Consider the following 23,059-nt stretch of genomic DNA (forward strand, 5'->3'; position numbering starts at 1 on the left):
TTTTGCAAAACTCATTTTGGATATCAATCTCATCCAATCATGTGTGCCCCTCTTCGTCGTTTGTTAACTTTATCATGTACTCGTAATATTGTAAGTTTGTAACTCTTACAAAGGTAACTAAAAATCATGTAACTCTTATAAAAGTAAAGTTTGAGAAATTACAAATTTGATTACCAAAACCTATTATCATAAAAAATTGTAGATGAGTGCGAGGTTTAATAACAAATCAACAAGTATGGAGTAAAAAGATATCCAAAATGAGATTTGATAACAAGTTATTAACACATAAATTTATACCTTATTATAAATTGTAAAACTTATTAATTGAACACTTACTAGCTTATTAGCTTGCAAAAAAATATCGACTTGCAAATTGAGATTTTTTTGACACGTATGCGAGACATTTGCGAATTTTGAGGTCAATTTGGAACCTTACGAACTAAAATGACCCCAAAAATCTTTACCGAACAATTTCCAACACAGAATTAGAGACAGTAGGTGTTAGAAAGGGGTATTATAGTCTTTTAAAATTAGTTAGCTATAATCACGATTGGGAAAAAACTAAAGCACAGGCGTACCAGTGGGAAGACAAAAATTTCTAACAGTTAAAAAGTCAATACTAGAAATGTATCAATGATAATTTCCCTAAATATTTTTTTACAACAACAAATTTTGTTATACATATATTTCATATATCATTTGCCATTTGCCATTAGACTTGCACTTAACTATCAAACATTATTTGCACCAAAAAAAAAACTATCAAACATTAAAAATTAAATAGGAATAATGTATTTCCTCTATTCCTATATTTTTGCCCCATTTGACTTTATACGGTCTCCAAGACACGTGTTAAAATGTTTATATCTCTATTTTCATATGCGTAAAAAGTACATATAAAAAAAAGTTAATATTAATTAAATTTACAATGAGGCGAACAAAACAAAATCCTATTTGATTATATATCCTTTTGTAGATCAATGATTTTTTATTTTTTTTAAAGAAATCAATGAAAATTTATGGTCAAAGACTCAAAGTTTATAAAATTTAACCCATAAATTTGATAGTGGGGCAAAAAAATAGGGACAAAGGGAGTAATTGATTTGTGAGTTGTGACCTTTGGGTGTAAGTGGATTGTGGACTCGATGGGGTACGATAGGAGGAACGAGTACAAGTATTTTTGGGCCGACAGTTTGATGCAAATTTTTTTTTTCAGAACTGGGCTGGATCCGGCCTTTTTAGCAAAAACATCTAAATCTTGGGCCTCGCATTTTGTTCTTTCGTTTACAATAAGTTGGGCCGCCCAACCTGTAAGGCATCGAATAAGCAGAAGCAAGTTAACGCACTCCTGCTGATCTAAAACGATTTACGATCATGAAATACAAGACTGCTATTATTTGCTACTCGTATACATAATCTTTTTGACGTGCTTAATCAAACGAAAGACTAGCTGAAAATATTGAGGGGGTGTTTGGTATCAACTTAGTATTGGTAACGGAATGGAAACAAATTAGGAGGGAAAAGGGTAATATATAGTGTTACCCTTACTAGTTGTTTGATATTACTAAGGAAACGTAAACGATTACAACCAATCTATTTCCTTTTCTTTGGCATAAAAAAAGGGAAAACAAATTTATTTATTTTTTTAAAAAAAAAGGAAAAACAAAATTAATATTTAGTAGGCGACATTTATCGCAATTCACATTCACAGGCTGCAAAATTGCTTCAAGACTTCAACTTACTCTTTTTTTTTTTTTTTTTTTTTTTTTTTACTCCAATTTAATTACTCTAATTTAATAATTCAAATCATCAAAAATCAGATGACTAGATCACTTTTTCTTTTATTGATCATTAAATCTCAAATACACTAGATTGAAATCTTAGCAGACCATCAAAAATCAATATTATCAACCCCAAATCAGATTATCAGATTATTGCAAAGGTAGATCAATCTTCATCATTGATCATTATGAAAGCTCATTCAATTTTTATTTTTTTTTGGTGGGTTAGATGTGAGAATGATGAGTTGTTGAGTGATTTACTTGACCCAAATTTGACAAGTCTTGAATAATGAAGCAAGATCTTGAAAATGACATGCTGGGAAATCGAATTCGGAAGAGAGAGATTGGGTGAGTAAGAGCTTTGGAAGAGAGAGTCAATGAGAGAAGTTAACATTATTGAATGCCGGAAACGGAATTTGTTTCCTTGGGTCAACGAGTGGAATCAAACTGGGGGGATTTGTTACACCTAGGTAACGGTTTATGTCACTTTCTAGCCTTACCAAACAAGTAGTAATGGAGTGAATTATTTGAATCAGTTACCATGGCTTAAAAGTTCCATACCAAACACCCCCTGAAAGACGATAAACTATGAGTTGTTATATTAGGATCATTAAAGTGGTCAGAATGATTTTTTCATTGATTTGATTATTTTACTTTTCACTCTCTCCAAGAACCCTTATTATCATTTGATCTTATAACCTCGATGTTATAAAATAAATTAAATTACAATATACGATTTTATGAATTACAAGTATATGATAAGTAAGAATTAATGTGCTATACACTAATCATCTTTTCTGGATCATTGATATCAAATCAATCGGATGAACAACTTTGGCTTGTTCCACTTTTGGAAGACTTAAACCAATTAAACAAATTTTTACGTATTAAGATTATTTAAGACATACATATACTCAAAACTATGTTATATGCATAAAAAAAAATAATCCTCCGATCTCATTTTACTTATATAAATTTTCTACTTTAGACAAACCCAAACTAAGTGACTTTTTTTACAAGTCCAATTTTTTTTTTCTTTTCATGAGTCTTATTAACCTTTTTCACACCAAATAAAAGTAAAATCAGTTGATTTTTTTCTTTATCATTTCCTAAAAGGTATATTGATGTTAAACCAATGCAAATTACAACAGTTAGAGTGATGAAGGGCCTGTTCTGATTTACTGAATTGAGCTGCACTGAACTGAACTAATTGGAATTGAAATGAATTGTTTATGAGAGAAGAAAACTATGAAATGAACTAAACTGAACTGAAATTAACAGGCCCGAAGTAAGTTTACTTTATTCTTATCCCACCAAATATTGAATTACTCTTTTTTATGGACTACATCGAGTTAAAGGGACACAACATTAAATCATGCTTTATTAACTTCTCTTTTCGAAGACTAATAGGTAAAACCGTAAAATGAAACATAAGAGTTAATAAACGTTGCCGGTTCATTTTATACGAAATAACATCAAATTTTCTTATATGTTTTGAATTTTCAATACTTGCACAAAATAATTCCATAAAAATTTCAACATGTGAGGAATTTATTGCTTTTACATCTAGAAACAGTTTGAAAACGGACATTTTCCTACCACAAAAAACCAAAACATAAACATTAACACACCTATAATGAAAATAAACCGAAGCATACAAATGAAAACCGACATTTGCGCCGAAGCGTGTATAATCAAATTGCAACTATTCCTCTCATTCTACTTTTCCGTTTCTTCACCCGCCACCGCCCACCTTTTTTCTTATAAACGGTTGAAAATCAAACCTAAAAAAAATCACAATTTATTTTCCCTTTTTCTTCATCCCCCAATATATAAACCAACATAACTGTAGAAAAAAAATTAAAAATAAAAAATAAAAATACTCTATTTCTTTTTATCTTTCTCTCTCCTCCATCCTTACATTCCCAGATATCAGTAGCAGCAGCAGATCCGCTTATACTTTCTCTCCCCTCGGCCTTCAATTGTCCTCGGAGAAGATTCTGGAATCTTTTCATACTCTATAAAAATGCATTCCAAACTTATAATTGTTGGCGAACTTCCGAATTTTCTCTCTCCTCTTCGTCAGCTTCCTTGTTTACAGCTATGTCGCAGAATTCCTTGTGCTTCTAGAACTTTCCAGTTTTCGAATGATGGCAGTTTACGGTTTCGCCGTTGTTTCTCCGCCGCCGCTTCCGCCGCCTCTCATAGTAGTACCTTGACCAGTAATTCTACTCCGGTTTGTGTTTTCTCTCATTTTTTTGTTGAATTGTTTTTGATTTCATTCATTTTAGTTGCTTGATTTGAATTTGTTTTTAAGTGAACCCTGATTAAGCGGAATTTTGATTTTGTAAGATGATTTTAGGTATAGAATTTTCCGGAATTGTGATGCAATTTATTATTAATAGCGTTTTAGGCGGTTGAGGATAAAATGGTTTTGCTTAGAGTTGTAAATTAGGGAAGGATTTTCCTGGAACTATCTGAGATTAGGTTGTGCAAAGTTGATTTAAGTCGAATTCGAACTAAAACTTAAAGTTGAACTTATCCTGTGATTGAATGAACTTAGGCTGAGATGAATTATTCTTTAGCAGATAGACATTGCAGCTTGACGAAATTTTCGCGCTTTTGACGTATTGTGTTACTTGTGTATGTCTCTTTCAAATTGCGGTGATATACAAATAGATCAATGAAATTCCAGATTATATAACTTTTCGGTGCCAGCCACACTACACTGTGTGGCCGGAATTATTTATTAAGGGGTTATTGAGTCGGTCAGGCTACTTATTCAGGAGTTACGGGGTTACTGAGTCGTTCTGGAGTTACTTATTAAGGGGTTATGTATTCAGGATTTACTTATTAAGGGGTTATGTATTCAGGATTTACTTATTAAGGGGTTACTCGGTCAGTTAGGGGTTACTTGTTCAGTTATTCAGGTGTTACTTATATAAGTAAACCCTAAATGAGTAACCTCTATAAGTGACCCCCGTTTAGGCCACATATTAAAAATTATGATAACTTTTAGGTAATTCGGGTGAACTGTGCTGGTGTGATAGGGGTGCCTTTATGTGTGAAGAAAGGAAGTAGGAAAATTTAAGAGTTGAGAAGTGAGCGATAGAGAAAATGTGGGGGAGAAAAAAGTGGAGAGGTTAAAAAAAATGGTCAATTCTCTCTACTAGTATCACCAGGAAGTTGGACAAAATACTTTTATGTCATTGCAAGATGTTTGTGACACAAGCAAAACATAAGGGTTAAATTATAAGCAAATGATAGCATGTCCTTTGAAGGATCAAGGCTCAAGGGGAGCGTGTGTTAGGGGTTGGCACAACTTTAAAGTTTGCTTGGAGAATTAATGTGAAGCTCTTTTAGGCTTTTGATGAAATTATACAGTGATTCGTACACCAACTTAGTCATACAAGTTCAAGGAGGTTCTTCTAACCTTACCCCTATAAATGCGTAGAAGTTGATATTATTGGATCCTTTACTTGACTTGCAATTGATTGACATACCAAATATTAAACTCAACTCAATCTCGTAAAGAAATCGCCAAATGAGTTCGTCTATGTTTAAACACATTGACACCTCTAATTTATTTGGGTGATTTTGGGTGAAAGAGAGACGGGCAGGGTAAGGTAGCTAGGAGAGTTGTCCTATTTTGGAGATTTGCAAGTGTGACAGAAAATGTTATTGTACCTGGCTACGAATAGGAGAGGGTTACACTTGATCAATGAGAAAAACCCTTACCTTTTGAATTGTACTGCTGTGTAAGTTATTGTTGTCAAGATTTGGAGCTGGGGCTTTGAGGAATGTGTGGTTGAATTGTTGTCCCCAGGGTTTTAAGGCCGTGAATTCTAGTGATGCTCGGAATTATGAATCTGTTATGACAACTTGGGAATGCTAAGTGAAAGAACTTATTTACTAACTTTTGGATTTGCTAAAATGTGGTTTGGATGACAGTTAGATATTGATGCCAATTTGAAGAGAATTTTGCCTTTGTTGAAGCTGCAATATAGATGGTCATGATTACTTCCCTACTATCTTTTGTTCGATAACACCCTCTTTTCTTGTAATAATATCTTTAATGGTTTAGAAAGATGGTAACTTTGCATGTGTTAACTAGCTTGGGGTACTATCACTACTATGTGCATAATTATACCTAATATTGTTTCTCTTGCTAGTCACGGGATCCACTTAAGGTGTTGCTCTGTTAGTAGAATCACATTTTAATTGAGAATTAGGGTTTATTGAATTCAAAGAAGAAGGAAAGAAGATTAAACTCTTGTAGTCAGCACTCAGCAACTCAGCATTCCTCATCAAAACTCGATGTTTGCAAATGAGGCTGAGTTTTTTCAAGAATTCGAATGGGAATAGATAATTCTAGGATCTTTTGTTGACTTTGTCAAATCTTTGTTTGCTATATACACCAAGATCAATCCCCCCCCCCCATATATATTGGATGCGGCTCTAATTGATCACATGTTTATACCAAATTTTCATGTTTAGTTAGTTTACCCCAGTATTTCTATGATGCTCGTTTGCTTTTGATAAAATGCATTCTCTGCTAACAACGCTTCTTATTCTCATATAATATATGCTTTTTTTTGCTTGTTTCTGTTGACCAATAATCATTGCAAAATTTGCTCTGTCATCATTATTAGCTCATGGAAACTCAGGTTTTTTTTTTACCTTGCCAACCTAGATGTGTGGGTGGCCTTGTCTATATATATTATGTAAATGTTTAACAAAATATTTTTCTACTGATATACTTAAAAAGATAATCTGATTATATTTTGCAGTCTAGAAATGGAGTATATACTGATAAAATGCATTCTCTGCTAACAACGCTTCTTATTCTCATATAATATATGCTTTTTTTTTTTGCTTGTTTCTGTTGACCAATAATCATTGCAAAATTTGCTGTCATCATTATTAGCTCATGAAAATTCAGTTTTTTTTTTTTTTTTTACCTTGCCAACCTAGATGTGTGGGTGGCCTTGTCTACATATAGTATGCAAGTGTTTAACAAAATATTTTTCTACTGATATACTTAAAAAGAGAATCTGATTATATTTTGCAGTCTAGAAATGGAGTATATACTGTTGGTGATTTTATGACTAAGAAGGAGGATTTAGTTGTCGTTAAACCTTCAACAACAGTAGATGAAGGTAGGTTTGGAGTAAATGGTTTTTATATATGCTTATAGTCTTTTAATGCTGTTCTGTAACATGTTTTCTTCTGTGCGCTGCAGCTTTGGAAACTCTCGTGGAGTACAGAATCACCGGGTTTCCTGTGATTAATGATGACTGGGAGCTGGTAGAAATCTTATTTCTAAATCTTTTATAAATAATATTCTGAACCTATTGCCTTTGTGCTTATCTTCTTTTATAATATTTTTGTGTTTCGTGGTTGTGATTATGTTAGCGACTTAGCTGACTTCGCAACAGGGCAGGGATATACCGATAATATTATTCATCTAATATAGGCCCTATTCTTTTCTTCTTCTTCTTCTTTCTTTTCTTTTTATTACTTTTTTTTTTTTGAACTTAAATTATTTATACTGAATTAAAAGTATTATTACCAGTTAAAGTTGAGTTTTACTAAATAAAATAAGTATTTACTAATTAAAATACGAGTATATTTTTATTGATTTCCTTTGTTTTTCCAGTTCTTTGGAGTTATTGATTTTTTATTGAACATAAATTATTTTCACCAATAAAACCAACTTTACTTTTAGAATTTAATTTTAATGATAAATCCTGTTATGAATAATATTTTTATAAGGTGAGGAGAACTAGGCCTTTTTCTTTTTCCCTCTTGAAGTGACTAGAGCACTAGACCGTAGGAAAAGGTGCCTTTGAGTAGGTTTTTTTTTTTTTTTTTTTTTTTTTTTGGTGTGCTGTTCTTGTAACTTGACATTTTAGACACATGCAATACAATGACACGGAACTCTGTCGTTGAGTGCCACTTTGTGGTATTTAGTGTCGGTGAGCGTCACTTTGTGGCATTCACTGCCGGTCTTAAGCTCGGATTAAGGATGAGAGTTGCGGTAGGTATGTGGCGGCCTGCGTAAAACTTAGTCACATTTTATAGACATGAATCGAAATCGTTTTGGGATTAAGGTTTTGTTGTTCTTGTCGAAATACAATGACATGAGATACGAAGAAAGTGTTAAAGATACGAAGAAAGTGTTAAAAAAATTTAGGCTCTCATGTCCTTTAATGTCCTTAACCTAGTTTTAGGGCCTGTTCCGTTCAGCTTAATTTCATTTGAGTTCAGTTCAGCTCCAATCAGTTCCTAATTTCCTTCTCTCATAAACAATTCATTTAAGCTCTATTCAGTTCAGTTTGGCTCCAACCAGTTCAGTTGTTTTCAGTGAATCGGAACAGGCCCTTACTTATTATAAATGTTAATAAGTGCTACCCAAGTTCAATTACTAAGATTAATTTTAATAGTGAAAATCAGGTGAATGGAATGTATCCTAATTGTAATTTAGGTTGGACTTGTATTTTCAGCAATGATGTGTATGGTAATTATTACTACGGTTGCAAGAGAGAAGTCATGCCTGAGATGGAGTAGCATTTAACCATTTTTTCCCTGTTAATATGCCCTTGTTTTCTGTACTTGCATCCTTGTTGTCCCTTTTTGTTTCAAGCTTTGTCTTTTATGTTTGTTTTTCTCTCCTTCCATTTTTATTGATCTATCAACTTAATTCTCTTTGCCTCTCGTTTTAAGTTTCAATGTGTGTATTTGGAACTTGTTTAATTGCTGCTAATCAATTTTACAAATAGGTTTGCTTATCCACATGGAATGTGGAACGTCTAGTTTATTGATTAATTGTCATTTTTGGACTGTTAAGTCATACCATGATTTTACCATTTCATCTGCCTATATGATGGGTAGTGTTAATCATGATTCAGTATCTTTTGGATTGATGGTGATTGATAATTCAAACAGATTGCAATTTAGAATTCACACACTATTCTGGTAGCTCTTCTTGCTTTATCTTCTCATACTTGTAACTGGTACCATATATCTTTGCTATGAAGATGTTCCACATATAGTGCTACTCCCTCTTTTCCTCAAAATTTGATATAGCTGTAAGCACAGCTATCTAGCATTTTTAAATGTGGAAAATATCAAGAAGTGGTTAAAAATGTCAACTGAATGGTTTGAGGGAAAAATTTCTTATTAGATTTGCTCTTGAATCCTATCTTCTCTTGTCTGCAGGTTGGTGTTGTTTCAGATTATGATCTGCTGGCTTTGGATTCGATATCAGGTGAGATATTATATGAGGGAACATAAATATATAGTTATTAGATATTCATTGGAAAGGTTGTTCTTTGTCATTATCCTGTTAGAGGAGTTGAGTCATTATTTCTTGTTGGTCTTCACCAAAAAATATAATTTTAATGCTGGTACCTTGTTTAGGTACTGGAGTGGCAGAAGCAAGCATGTTTCCTGAGGTTGATAGTACTTGGAAAGTATGTGTAGATGCTCTTTGAAGCTGTATTCATTAGCTTTTATGTTAATTTTTATCCCTATACTCACATGGTGATCTTCATTTACAATGTAGGTATTTAATGAGCTCCAGAGTTTACTCAGTAAAACAAATGGTAAATTGGTGTCTGATGTGATGACACAAGTCCCTGTTGCTGTTCGTGAGACCACAAATCTTGAGGATGCGGCTAGGTTCTGTCTTAATTTTATGACTCCGTCTATGCTATGATGAATTGATGATTCAGTAAACATAGCTTAGTTCCAAACGTAACATGAATGTCAGTTGGCCAATATATTGAATCATTGTGATTTATCCAAATGACAGATTACTGCTGGAGACAAGATATCGACGACTTCCTGTTGTAGATGCTGATGGAAAACTGGTAAGAATATAAGATTATAACCCTCTATGAAGCAGTTATAACCTTTATTTTCAGTTTAAATAACGTAATTGAATGCTCAGAGTTTGAGAAATCCACATTTGCATTTTGTGTGTGTTTCCGTTTTGACAATAAACTTGACAGTGCTTCCCTGGCAAAATCTCACTGAGGCTTGACTTTTCCAACTTTTTTTTTTGTCAACCGTCTCAATGATATTATGCTTTTTCTGTTTTAATTAACATTTAGGACAGGTGGACAAGCCAACTGTCCCATGGATGTTTAAAATGTTTTGCTGGTTCTACAGAATTATAAATTCAACTGTGTATTGACTTTATTATGAAAATCGGTATTCAACTTGCTGAGTTTTTAGACCTTGTTTTGGAATCATTTGTTGGCCTTATTATTGCTGAATAACTCCTATTTAACTTAAAGTCATATACCAAACATTAGATTGGATGTTTGATCACAGGAAAAAGTACAAATCTAATTAAAAAAATCGTGAAAAGGCCAATTATTGAACAAGAGTCTTAATACTTTACTATGTTTTCATATTTGAGGTTCATTCTTGACTATTCCTTGTGCTTTTAGGTGGGAATCATCACAAGAGGAAATGTTGTAAGAGCGGCTCTGCAAATTAAACGTGAAAGCGAGAAGAAAGGTCAATGATTAGGAGATACAAATGTAATATGATTGCCAGATTATCCTGATTGGTTGGTGCTGTAGTATTTACACGAGGTGGGCATGTCTCTGCCTTATGTAGTACCATTTTTTGTTTTTGCATATTTTTGTTTTATATAATTTTTTTGTCAGTTAGTTATAAAATATAAATATGTAGTTACAATTCAATATATTGACTCAAATTGGAGATTTTGTACGATCCTGATTTATTAATTTACCTCTATTTGTATATCCTATTGATTTAATGTTCTGTATCATTTATAGATATACTGTTTCCACTAGCTGCATTTTCTTAAACTTGGAGTTTCTGTTGGTTTCCCTGATAAATTCAATATTTCAGGAGTTTTATGTATGCTAGTCCCCCCTCTTTTTTTCTTCCTAGCTGAATGTAAAGTCTACTCAGGCTTTTCTGGACGACTGGACCTCAGTAAGACATGCTTAGTGTGTGCATCGACCGTGCTTTTGTTCGAGTCCATTTTTCTTTGAGCTTCAGAAGTAACTGAAAAATGCGCTTCTGATGTCATATACTTGATACACCTATAAGTTTCCCTATCCTCTCTGATACACATAGTAGTAATTTTTGTGGACTATTTTTTTGTTCTAATTATACAGTAGCTCTGTTCACATTCTTCACAATATTTGTTCTACTTGGCATTTCAAGAAGAGTAAGATCACTTCTAGTAGGTCTAGAGATGAAGTGTGTAGGGAGAAAAATAGATTATCAGCTTGGAAGCAATCACTAAATATGGAGGAACGCCTGTTACTCCGTTCTATACAATAAAAATCATATAACAGTGCATTGACATTAGAACAATTTTCGGAAAGTTGAAAACTATGAAGTTGATTTAATATAGTTTTTCCTTGGTAACACGAGAGTTCCTGCGGGAAGATAAAATCTTCATCTACCTGGCCAATAGATTACAACTCGAAATCGAAATTAAAAACTTAAAACCATTAAAATCAAAGCACTGAGGGTAGATTCAAGCATTTTCTTGTTAGATGTTCACTTCTTGTATACGAAATCGAAGATCTAAAAGAACCTATCAGAGGGGCATTTTTGCATTATTTGTGATTGTGATACTTACTATTTAAAAGTATGACAATCATAAAGTAGAAGTTACTCAGAGTACGATTCTTAAGGCATGGTTGCTTTCAATGCCAAGATTTTTTTTATGTGGTGTAGGGTAATACAGTATTAAGGTGACCCAAGCTTGGTTCACGAGTCACACTCTTTCTCACTAATTTAAAAGAATGTCCTATAAACACAGATTGGACCACTTCATCATGTTTACATTTTCACCTTTTCTTCAACTTATGGCCTGTATCAACACCCCAAAATTTTTCTTGCTAAATTTAACCCCAAAATAAGATAAAAAAGAGTCTAACCATTTTTCCCACAAAGATCACTAGAACAACATAAAAGTATTTTCTTTCTTTCATTCAATTCAAAGTGTGTCATTCTTTTGGTAGTTGAAGCATTAAAATTCTAACACTGATTTTGTGAAAAAAAGGATTAGACATTAGACATATGTATGTAGGTGATATCACGGTAGGCCCTTATAAATACAAAATAAACATTATATTTGTAATAATCTGTATACTGTATTACTATATTAATTTAGAGATATTGACAAATTTATGCATCAGTTGATGTAATTAATGTTTTATTTTATTATTTTTACTTTAGTTGCTTATATAATAACTTTTAGGGTTTTATGTATCATTTTCCTTTTCGATAAACTGACCACCGAATATCGTAGAATAGGACATGGATAGAGTTTCCACTTCCAGAATTACCCGACCAGAAGAGCGCCCACAAAGCTTGTCATTGGACCCTTGAGAAAAACGAGGGGGCATGGAATTGATATAAATACGAAACACTATCTTATCACTTCACCCTGACGGTTGGCTTTCTTATAAGTGTATGTGTACTACTTCTCATCACCCACATCATTATTCAAACTGACTCACTAATCTCTCTGCATAGTCCAAAAATCTACTATACCTCAAGATAAGATACACTTGTGCAGCGGGAATATAAAAGATTCCAATCATTTCATATTAATCATAATATATGGAGTATTCGTATTAGATTTGACACATACCTGTATTTTTTTAGGAAAAGTAAATTATAAGGAACAAATAACGAATTTTCAAGTATAATGTGTATTTTTTTTTACTTTGTAGTTAGTAAGGGTGTTAGTGAAATAGTGAAAATTATAATATACGGAGTAGTAAGAATTGAGGTAAATAAGACGGGGAAAAATACTCTGTAATAGGCTGCAATATAAAATGTTGTAATTTACTGTTAATGGATATATAAAATAAAAAAAAATAAAAAAAATAAAAACAAATGTTGTAATCAATTTAATATATTCATAGCATTAACTTTTTATCTAATTAAGCTTATTTTAGTTATGCATTGGACTTAACTAATCAATCTTGTAAAAGAATTTTACTCCATTAGGGTCTGCTCTCATAAACTAAATTCAGCTGAACTGAACTGAACTAAAATGAATATTTTATAAGAGAAGGAAATTAGAAGTTGAACTGAGCTGAGCTGAGCTGAATTTCAAGTTATGAGAACATGCGCTTAGTTTTAGTGAATCCATTTATATTTCATAACATAAACTGTTCAAAGTGTATCTTATCAACTGATGAAGGCTAGCAAAATAGTAAAAGAAGATTCGAAAATGCAACTTTTTAGTGGAAGGGTAATAATTAATGAGAGGACCTCGTCAATATATATAATAAGGAAATAAAATATTTTATTTAAAAAAATAAATAATTTTTTTTTAAAAAGAGAGAGAGAGAGAGAGAGAGAGAGAGAGAGAGAAATGCATTAGTTTAATTATAAAGATGGGTATGATCCAATTGGCAATTGGGATTTGGGAATGAGTTGAAGAGAGTCAAGACATTGTACTCTCCAGTCTCCATGCATGCCTTACAAAATCTTTTGTTTGACACATGATCACCTTTTAGATAACATTACATATATTTCTTTTTCATAACCTTTTCTTTTGAGTTAAAGGTCAGGCCATCTTATAAAACAATATTAATCTCAGAACTTATCTTTGAGGATTCAAATAAATACGAATAACTTTATTAAATTTAATATTGGAGTTAAAGAACATAATTCAATATGATGGGTTAGAGGAGAGGTGCAAGGGGCAAAGCGGTGAAGGAACAAAAAGGAGAGAAAAGTATCATTAAACTGTAGTTCGTTTTTTGGTGCAAACATTTAAATTATACTCCCAAGTCCTAAGTTATAACCATGATTGATTTTAGTTTAGATATTTAAAGAAGGCTGAAGTTACACTTCACCATATGCTCAAGGCTCATTTATTGACATGTAGGAAAGAAAAAACCTACTGTAGTACTTGTTTAATAGTTTCCATAATAAGTTGAAAAACTTCATATAGGTAGAAATAAAATACCACAAAAATTTACTCCTTGTATTGTATTTAAAAATATATATATCATGATACTTTTTGCTTTAAATGGTAATTAAGAAGGGCTTTAAAAAATATATGGTAATTAAGCAAAAGGTTTTCAATCCTCACAGATTTATTAATCTAGTATTTGTAGGTCAACACTTTTAAAATAAAGTTAATAAAACGCAAATTAAAGTATCATTTAGGACCTGTTCTCTCAGCTCAATTTCAGTTCAGTTCTTAATTTTCTTCTCTCATAAACAATTCATTGCAGCTCAATTCAGTTCAATTCAGCTCAATTCAGTAAATCAAACACAGGACCTTAGTATAATTCAAATCCCAAACCCTTTAAAATCTAACATAAAACTTTTACCAAGTAAAACCTCATATAATAAATAGTGAGTATCATAAATTCACAATACAGCTTTTGACGACAATCCAATACTATACTTCTGTAGAATATTTAATTGACATCAACTTAAATTGACAGTTCACAAATAATTTCCTTAGATACAATTTCTATCTTTCACTCTACTCTCTTAATTTGTGTATATTTGATTTTGTTTTCCTCACTTTAAGGGGGACCAAACTACTCCTACATGCCCAAAATAGAGTGTCTATGGCTTGTACATATATATACAGAGCATAACTACTAGCCTAATATGAGCTTGTGACACTTGAAATAATTTCAATGTGATTAGTTACCACTCACCTAACATTAACTTTTTGGTGAAGCAAAATACAAATACAACATATCATTTGTATGATATAGGTTTATATTTTAAAACGGTTTTAAACTATAACAAGAAACAAAGTAGGAGTTGATATTACAACACAAATTCATTGTTGTGCAAGACTTTTTGACTAATTTTGCACATACAGATGTATTTGGCACAACCCTCTTGACTAAAATTACATATTTATAGCCTCTGCCTATAATTCAACTACCCGCCAAATTATCAAAAAAATAATTCTTCAACTTACCTATTAACGCATTATTATAATTATTTATTGAGACAAATTCAATGCTCTGTAAATATATAATCAAAGTTTAGGATCTGTTCTGATTAACTGAATTGAGCTGAATTTAACTGAACTAAAAATAAGCTAAAAGAACATACCCTAAAAATGTAACTAGTATCTCATCAAGTTCGTGTTGCACACTTGCACTTGCGGAACTAAATTAAGAAAATATTGCTTTTAAAAAAAGAAAATAGGATAGCAACAAAAACCACCATGCGAGCATGAGTCCACAATTCCTGCAAAAGCATTAACAGGAGGAGAAACCCAAGAAAATTCCAGACTATAATATTAAACAAAAAAAATGGATAAAAAGGAAGCTACTAAACTATATTAAAATTAACCAAAAAAAAAAAAATGTATTTACAATATTTTCCTCTTACATCCCCCAAAATTTCCTTTTTCCTATCTTCAACTCTTCAAGGAAAAAAAAAAAAAAAAAAAAAAAAATCTACCTTAAATCTAAAAACCAAAAAAAAAAAAAAACCGGATAGTGAGAGGAAATAATGGATTTTTGAAAGTGGCCCACATAAAAAATTGCAATTATATGGAGTAGCGACTAGCAATTACTACTTTTCTTTTTTTTTTTTTTTCTGTTTCTATCTCCTCCGTCGCAGCCACCGACATCCAAACCTGAGCCGCAACCTTCGTCAGTTGTTGCTTTTCTCTCTCTTTCTATCGACAAACTATTTCTTCTAAAAAAAAAAAAACAATTTTTTATAATCGAAAAAAAAAAAAGAGAAAAAGAAAACTCTTCATTTCTTTCTCTCTCTTTCTCCCTTCCTCTTTCAAGTTTCAACCAACCAAACCAATCAATCAATCATCCCACTCTTCCGAATCCTCGGGTACCTTATTCAAATCGGGTTTCTCATCAACAACCCATCCACACCCAACAAACCCACCACTCTTTTCTCTCTCCTCAACCGTTATCTTACTCTCCGGACTACTACTACTGTGATTATCGTGTTTGTGTTCGTGCTCGATGTTAATATGACGGTTGATGCTATTATTCGAGTTAGACCGTTGAAAAGCGGTCTCGAGAGCATCAACCCTAGCACCAACCTCAATAGCCTTCTTTCGGATCGAAGCAGCCGATAAATCGCTAAGACGACACTCCCCCATCAACAACTCAGGAAAATTAAGCCGTGCGGATGGACCGCGAAGATAATACACGGCCGTGTCGTAAGCCCGTGCAGCTGCAACCGGTGTTGAATACGATCCTAACCATATTCTTGATCGTTTATTCGGCTCTCTTATCTCTGCTACCCACTTCCCCCACTTCCTCATCCTTATCCCTTTGTATGGCTTCTCTGCTCTCTCTCTCTTCTTCGTTGACCCCGCTTCCATGCCTGCTTCTTCTTTTTCTTCTACTACTACTACTACTTTAAACTACTCTTGAAGAAGAGAGAGAATTACAGAAAGAGAAAAAGAGGAGAGAGAAGAAAAGAAAAAAGAGAGGAATTTTGGGGTTTTGGGGATTGTGAGTGGGAAATAAAAATAGGGTTGTTATATATTTATATATTTATATATAAATAAAAAAAAAGTAATGAGTTATGAATTAAAAAGAAAAGGGAAAAAGATAATTAAGTGGGAAGAATAATAAGATATCACCGACATGGGTGGATGTAGGAGAGAGGGGGCCTTGAAAAATAAAAATGTTGGTTAAGAATAATAACAATTAATGGACGGCATGTCCACAAAGAGGAACAGCTAGATTTATAAAAGCTTTTTCATAAGTCATTTTCTCTCTCTTTAATTGTTTATATTGGAGGTTACCTCAACTTATCTATTTTGTTTGCAACTTGAGGGATGAGGCTGCGTTTGGTTTTATTATGGAGAAGAGAAGAGGTGAGATTAGATTATATGATTTGGGAGGAAATTTTTATTATTAGAAATATCTGATTTGTGGGTAATGACTGGTGTGGTGGGTGTCTTGTGTGGGGTTAAGGGATGGATAGTGAGAGGAGGGTGGGAAAATTATTACTCGAGTTTTTTCTTTATATATCATTATGATTATTATTTTTGATTATTAATAGGTGTATTCTGGTGTATGAAATATAAAGTCTATGAGGTTGTGATTAAATGTGTTGTTTTGTGTCATTTACTCACTTGATGTATAGTAAGTTCAACTTATTAAGAAACATAATTGAAATACTACAATGCCGTGATTGCTCTTTTGATTATTATAAATTTATGTTTGTTAAAAAAGTGCTTAACACTTATAAAACTTAGGGTATGTTCACATTTACTGAGCTGAACTGAACTGAACTGAATTGATTGGAGCTGAACTGAACTAAACTGATTGGAGCTGAACTCAACTGAACTGATTGGAGCTAAACTGAACCAAACTGAACTGATTAAAGCTTAATTGAACTAAAATTAAGTAAATGTGAACAGACCCTTAATACGAAGTATAAGTATAAAACATTGAGAAAACATGCAGTAACATTATTCATTCTAAACTAAGAGTTTGTTCTAATTTATTAGAACTGCGTTGATTGGAGCTAAACTGAACTGAACTGGTTGGAGCTGAAGTGAACATACTGCACTAAAATTGAGCTGAAAAGAGCACACCCTAAGTTCAATTCAGTTTCAATAAGTTCAGTTTAGTTCGGTTCTTATCTTAATTTCCTTCAGCTCCAGTAAGTTAAGTTCAGCTCACTTCAATAAATCAGAATAAGTTATAAGACCCAATTAGCTCACTTAATCAAAGTCTTGCCTTATATCTTGTCTTAAAACTCTTAACTTTGCAATATGTGATTATGTGATGGTATTTGAATTGTTGAAACCCATTGTAGTCCACTTATGAGTGTCCCACATTGAAGAAAGAGGATAGATCGATGGTTTCAATTTATAAGGTAGAGGAGTACCTCCTACTATTGCCAATTGGTTTTAGTATGGAAGCTCCAAAGCCTTGTTTGTGGACCAAACTCTCCTTCTCTTTGTTCGGGTTATCCAAACCCATTTCATATTGTTTTGAAATTTAACATGAATATGGGATTTCCTTACATCTCCTTCTACTTTCAAGTACCTACGGCTTAATTAAAACCTTGAACACTGAGTTCAAGTAAAAGTTTATTTATTTCCTTATTTTTTTTATTAAAATTAAAAATATATCACGTCAAATACAATGGATGCAAGTACAAAAGAAAATTATTAACAACTTGATTTGTTTTTTCTACAAGTAATGTACTTTCTTATGAGTTGTTCTAAGAATAATTGATCCTCTAAAAAACTTGAGTAGATAGTTCGTGGGAAGAAAAAAAAGCATATTATGCTCAATATAATATGATTAACATATTCCTAATAACGAGTACTTATAATTGATGCAATAATATCAGCCCCAGGTTTCAATCTTGTTGGCAGATAGCTATGCAACATAAATTATTTTTGTAAAAAATCAATAAAAATAGGATATACTCCATAATAGAAACAAACCAACAAAATTTTATTTAAAAAATTCTTTTCATATATAAAACCTTGCCAATTATAGACCACACATACTAATAATAGTTGTGTATCTTAAATTATTACGCATTACTATCTTTGTTTTTTAGTTGACACCGTCTGACTTTTACACTACTCATATACTACATTTTGACTCGCTTTTTGATTTATAGATTTGATAAAATATAGTCACGTTGAATTTTGTTTGAATTGTTTCAATGTATATTTTATTAATATTTACTTTTTATAGTTTTACAATGTTGATAATTAGAGATATTAAGCGTTAAAAATATATATTGACATCCGATGTGTCAACTAAAAAAAACTGAGATAGTGTTTTTTATTAAATAAATAAATAAATTGTGAGGAAATTAAGAATAATTTTTATTTTTTAAAATTTGTGATAATAAAAAGGAATTACGAGTACATTATTGAGGTGAATGATTAGTGTTAGTTTCGTACTCTAGTTTTTTGTTTTATCAGCTTTTTCTTTGATTGGTTTTAAAATATTTTATTATAATATTATAATAATATATGGTACTCGTATTGAGGTTTATGAGAAGAGGGTAGAAGGTAGGTCGGTGGTCGGTGGAGATACTAGATGGATAGATACCGTTATGACTTGACTTTCCGTCTCTGCAATAACAACTTCATGTGAATGGACAAAAATACCCCCGGGGCGTTTGTATTTATTCAAAATATTTAGGGATAGAATTGGAAAATAGTGGGAAAATGCAGAAATCTGTTTTGCCCTGCAAATGTGGAAGAGGTGTACTCTGTCTCAAGTGCCATATGTTATCAATTTCATTGGGGACTGAAGAGTGCCATATGTGATTTGTTCCTCGAGTTGTACATGCAACATCATCAATTTTATTTTAAGTTTATATACAAACCAAAAAAAAATAAAAATAAAAATAAAAAATAAATATTATAAGATGTGACTAATGTTAGTGGGATCTTTTTTGGGTTTTGCTATTTTGGTAGTGTGAAATGAATTGCTTTGAGCAGGAAATATTGCACAAATTACTTGATGGATCATGAGACATAGTAGTCTTTTCGATTGGTCATCTTATACTTAGCTCTTCCAAAATTTGTTTGTTTTTTCATCCATGATCAGATCACAATTAGAAAAGAAATTGTTTTTTCACTTGGCCTGTAATCAATTCGAAATCTAGTGTACTTGAAAAATTTATCGATTTAGAATCCGGAAATTTTTTTTTACTTATTTTTTGATGATAAATAATAATTTATTTGAATGTATATTTCACTATATGAAAATATGATCTTTATCAAAGAGTAAACATAAAAATTGAATCACCTATGTTATAAGGAGACCTACATAAATCAAAATTACCAACAAAGTTAGGTCTATTGGTAATATTTGTCACCTCACAACCAAAAGGTTATGAGCTCAAACCCCACTAGAGAGAGGCAATTTGGGGTGGGGATTCCGTTACCTCTCTACCCCCAAATTGTCTAGCCGCTAACCCGAGTCGGGATGGGCCTGTGAGAGATTCCGATTCAATAGGACTTTTTTCCTTATATGATAAAAAAAAAAGGGGGGGAAAAAATCAAAATTGACTCTCTGACCCGAAACTAACTACGGGTTTTATAGCTAGAAATGATCTAATTTTTTAGACGAGTTAATTGACAATAGATTGAAAAGTTTCCCTAGTTGATTTTGCTTATGTTTGATCCAAATTGATCCTTACCCAAATTTAACCCGAATGAGATGGAAACAAAGTAAATAATCCAATTATCACATCTTTTTAGATCATATGACTTCTGTTCATTTACATACCATATGTAGTGAATTATATAGATATCAAGTAAGTGTTTAAAAGCTTATTATCTGAGTCGACTGAGTAGGTAAAATAAACTTTACTTTAATGGCCAAAAACAAATAATCTCCTGCCGTAGAGGTACCAAATTTGTTCTTAAAAACCGACATATGACATAATACATAATACATGTATAAAGATGCAATAAGATATTGAAAGCAACCGGTTGACAGGCATACAGGAGGAGGATGATGCACTAGGAATAATTAATCCATTAATTTGATGTAAAGCTTATCGTATTGCTTGCCATCAACCATAGCGGCCGGCAACCAAATTAGACTTCACTCAATTATTACTTCTTTTTTTATAATCTCTCCTGTAGTTTGATTTCCCATTGTTGTGTACAATTTTGGATTAATACCCACATCTTTTTTCGTTGCGTTCTTCATATTTAAATGCAGAGTACTAACACATTGATAGACTATATATGCAAGTTTCCTTGTATATAATTATATTAGTTTAATATCCACATCTTCTTTCGTTACGTTCTAATTCGCATTTAAATAAGAAGTACTAACACCTCATTTGATACATACTATGTAAGTTTTGTTGATTGGTGTGTACAATTGTAGATTACCCACACCTACTTTCGTTGCATTTTCACATTTAAGTATTTAGCATTAACACATCATTTGACGTACACGAGCTTTTGTTTGTCTTACTCTACAAGTGATTAAATATATGTGTGAACCAAATTCGTCTACTTCCCTAATTTATGTAGTGTTTATTCATTTGATCTTATTTTATCTTTATCTTGATTTTATCTTACTAATTCTAAATTTATGTTCTATGAACTTGGTATCCTTTATCTTTTCTTTTATGTAAACTTTAAACCATAATTTATCTCATATTATTGGATTTTCTTAAACCTTATTAGGCCATATATACGGTGTTATTAGCCTTATATAAGGTACAACAAGTTTTGTGTGTGGCCAACTAACACACAAGTAACCTCTGACCAAGTAACCTTCCAAACTAGTAACCCTTGATAATGTAACCCCCCAACCTAGTAACCCCTGACGAAGTAACCCCTCCAACCATTAACCCCTGATCAAGTAACCCCAAACCAAATTAGTAACCCCTGACCGAATTGGTAACCCCTGACTGACCAAATAACTCCTGACCTAACCACCAATTCCACCACTAAAGAAGCCACCAAACCACCAATTCCGCAAACACCACAACAATCAACCATCTCTGACTCTTCAATGTCCAAAGAAACTAAAAAATACACTCAACTCAACAATGGAGTCAACAACTAATATAATTGTGAATAACTAGCTTTAACAAACTTTAATTTACAATCATTTATCACAAATATTTCTATTAGCACCAAATCAAATGATGAACTACACTTAATTTGGTACTGAGGGAGGGAGAGAAGTAATTGTATTAGCAGGTTCTACATTTTCAAAAAAAAAAAAAAAAAAAAAAAAAAAAGAAGGTTCTACCAATTCTAGTCTTCACAACGTACTAATTGTAACCATGGATTCCGAGCTTCGATTTTCGAAAATGTCGTTGTCTTCAACGGCGATAAAATCACCGACATTGGAAAATCTGACGACATTCTCCGTCGCCACCATGCTTCCGATGTCACTCTCCTCGACCTTCATGAAATTTGATTGAGATTGGAGAAGATGGAACCCTAAAAAGGAGAAAATCTAGAAATTGGGGATTAATTGAAGAAGATGATCTGAATTGAAGAATAGCTGAAAAGAGGAAAGTGAAAGAGGAGAGTAACCCCAATAACATTGACCACACCTTGTAACCTTCCAAACTAGTAGAGATAACGTGATTTTTTTTTTTTTTATTATTATTTATGATTGGCCACACCTTGTGGCCAGCCACATATAAAAGTTTGTGTATAAGGTATTATTAGACCTTAATTTATCAAAACTTAGCAACCTTTTCCTATCTACTTTGTTCTCTTCATCTTATTTTTGATGAACTAAACTGATTTTTACTGAATTATTATTATTTTGTCTAAAATTATTTTAATTGAACTTGAATTATTTTTACTGATTAATTTTTTTTGTTTATCGATCATCCATTATATTTTTTTTAGATTTATTAATTTTTTATTGATTAAAACTTATATTTATTGAACTAAAATTTATTTTTTTCATAAAAATAAGGATAATGGAGACTTAATACTCGGAAAAATAAAAAAAAAACAAAGAAAAGCTATACTTTGGAATTAAGAAATTTCGACTAATTTGGATACTGTGAAAATTAATCTTGACTCGTTGAATTATTATTTATCAAGGGTTTGTTTGTTTCATCTTATTTCATTTTATTAAAAAAAAAATAAAATTGATAACTTCAGAATAAATTAGTTAGTTTAGTAATTTTAGGCAAAATAAGTTATGGAAATTCAAATATGTTCCAATAAGTCCATTTTACATAAAATGAATTCAGATAAGTTTGGATGAAATGAAATAAACTTATATCAAATTAAATTAGTGCAAATTAAGTAATATTAGACAAAATTTATCCGATGAACCAAACAGAGCCTAAGACCAACTCCAATGGTTGTAGCTAGAAAATTGCTTGCATTATTAAATAGTTACTAGTTACTATATTGACCATTGAAGCTACAAAATGCAATCAGTTTGGCTATTTGCTAATCTAATTAATTTGCTTGGAAAAAACCTGGCAAAAAAAAAAAGAATAAATAAAATGAAATATAAATAAGTAAATTAAAGAGATGAAATTCATTTAAGTAGTGAACTAATAGCGAAGCCAAGCTCAAAGTAACTAAAATGATAATTAAGAAAAGGCTACGTATCATGAGTTCATGACAAGCTGATTTGACAAATTTGACAATTAGCTTGCCATTACTCTAGTTTGTTTTGCGACTATTTAAGTATGCTAAGAGTCTTGACTATTCTTTGGGCTACGTACTGACGGAGATTTTTTAAGGCCCATCGGGCTCCAACCTCCAAACGTATGTCATCACGATTTAAAAGTCTTGCATAGAATTTATG

At 32.0% G+C, this 23,059-nt stretch overlaps 2 protein-coding genes across 2 annotated transcripts; one reads left to right on the top strand and one right to left on the bottom strand.

Annotated features, from left to right (window-relative positions):
• The first annotated feature begins 3,337 nt into the window (after positions 1-3,337).
• Positions 3,338-10,561, top strand: LOC110682330 (CBS domain-containing protein CBSX1, chloroplastic-like). Its single transcript, XM_021858651.1, has 8 exons — positions 3,338-4,017; positions 6,853-6,940; positions 7,024-7,088; positions 9,003-9,051; positions 9,204-9,256; positions 9,349-9,464; positions 9,598-9,655; positions 10,241-10,561. The coding sequence occupies exons 1-8, from the start codon at positions 3,808-3,810 to the stop codon at positions 10,316-10,318; spliced, it is 717 nt and encodes a 238-aa protein (XP_021714343.1). The 5' UTR covers positions 3,338-3,807; the 3' UTR covers positions 10,319-10,561.
• Positions 10,562-15,091: 4,530 nt separating this feature from the next.
• LOC110682331 (ethylene-responsive transcription factor ERF010-like) lies at positions 15,092-16,586 on the bottom strand. Its single transcript, XM_021858653.1, has one exon. The coding sequence runs from the start codon at positions 16,129-16,131 to the stop codon at positions 15,601-15,603; it is 531 nt and encodes a 176-aa protein (XP_021714345.1). The 5' UTR covers positions 16,132-16,586; the 3' UTR covers positions 15,092-15,600.
• Positions 16,587-23,059: the final 6,473 nt, after the last annotated feature.

This window comes from Chenopodium quinoa, unplaced genomic scaffold (genome assembly GCF_001683475.1).
Source record: "Chenopodium quinoa cultivar QQ74 unplaced genomic scaffold, ASM168347v1, whole genome shotgun sequence".
NCBI classification, from domain to species: domain Eukaryota; kingdom Viridiplantae; phylum Streptophyta; class Magnoliopsida; order Caryophyllales; family Amaranthaceae; genus Chenopodium; species Chenopodium quinoa.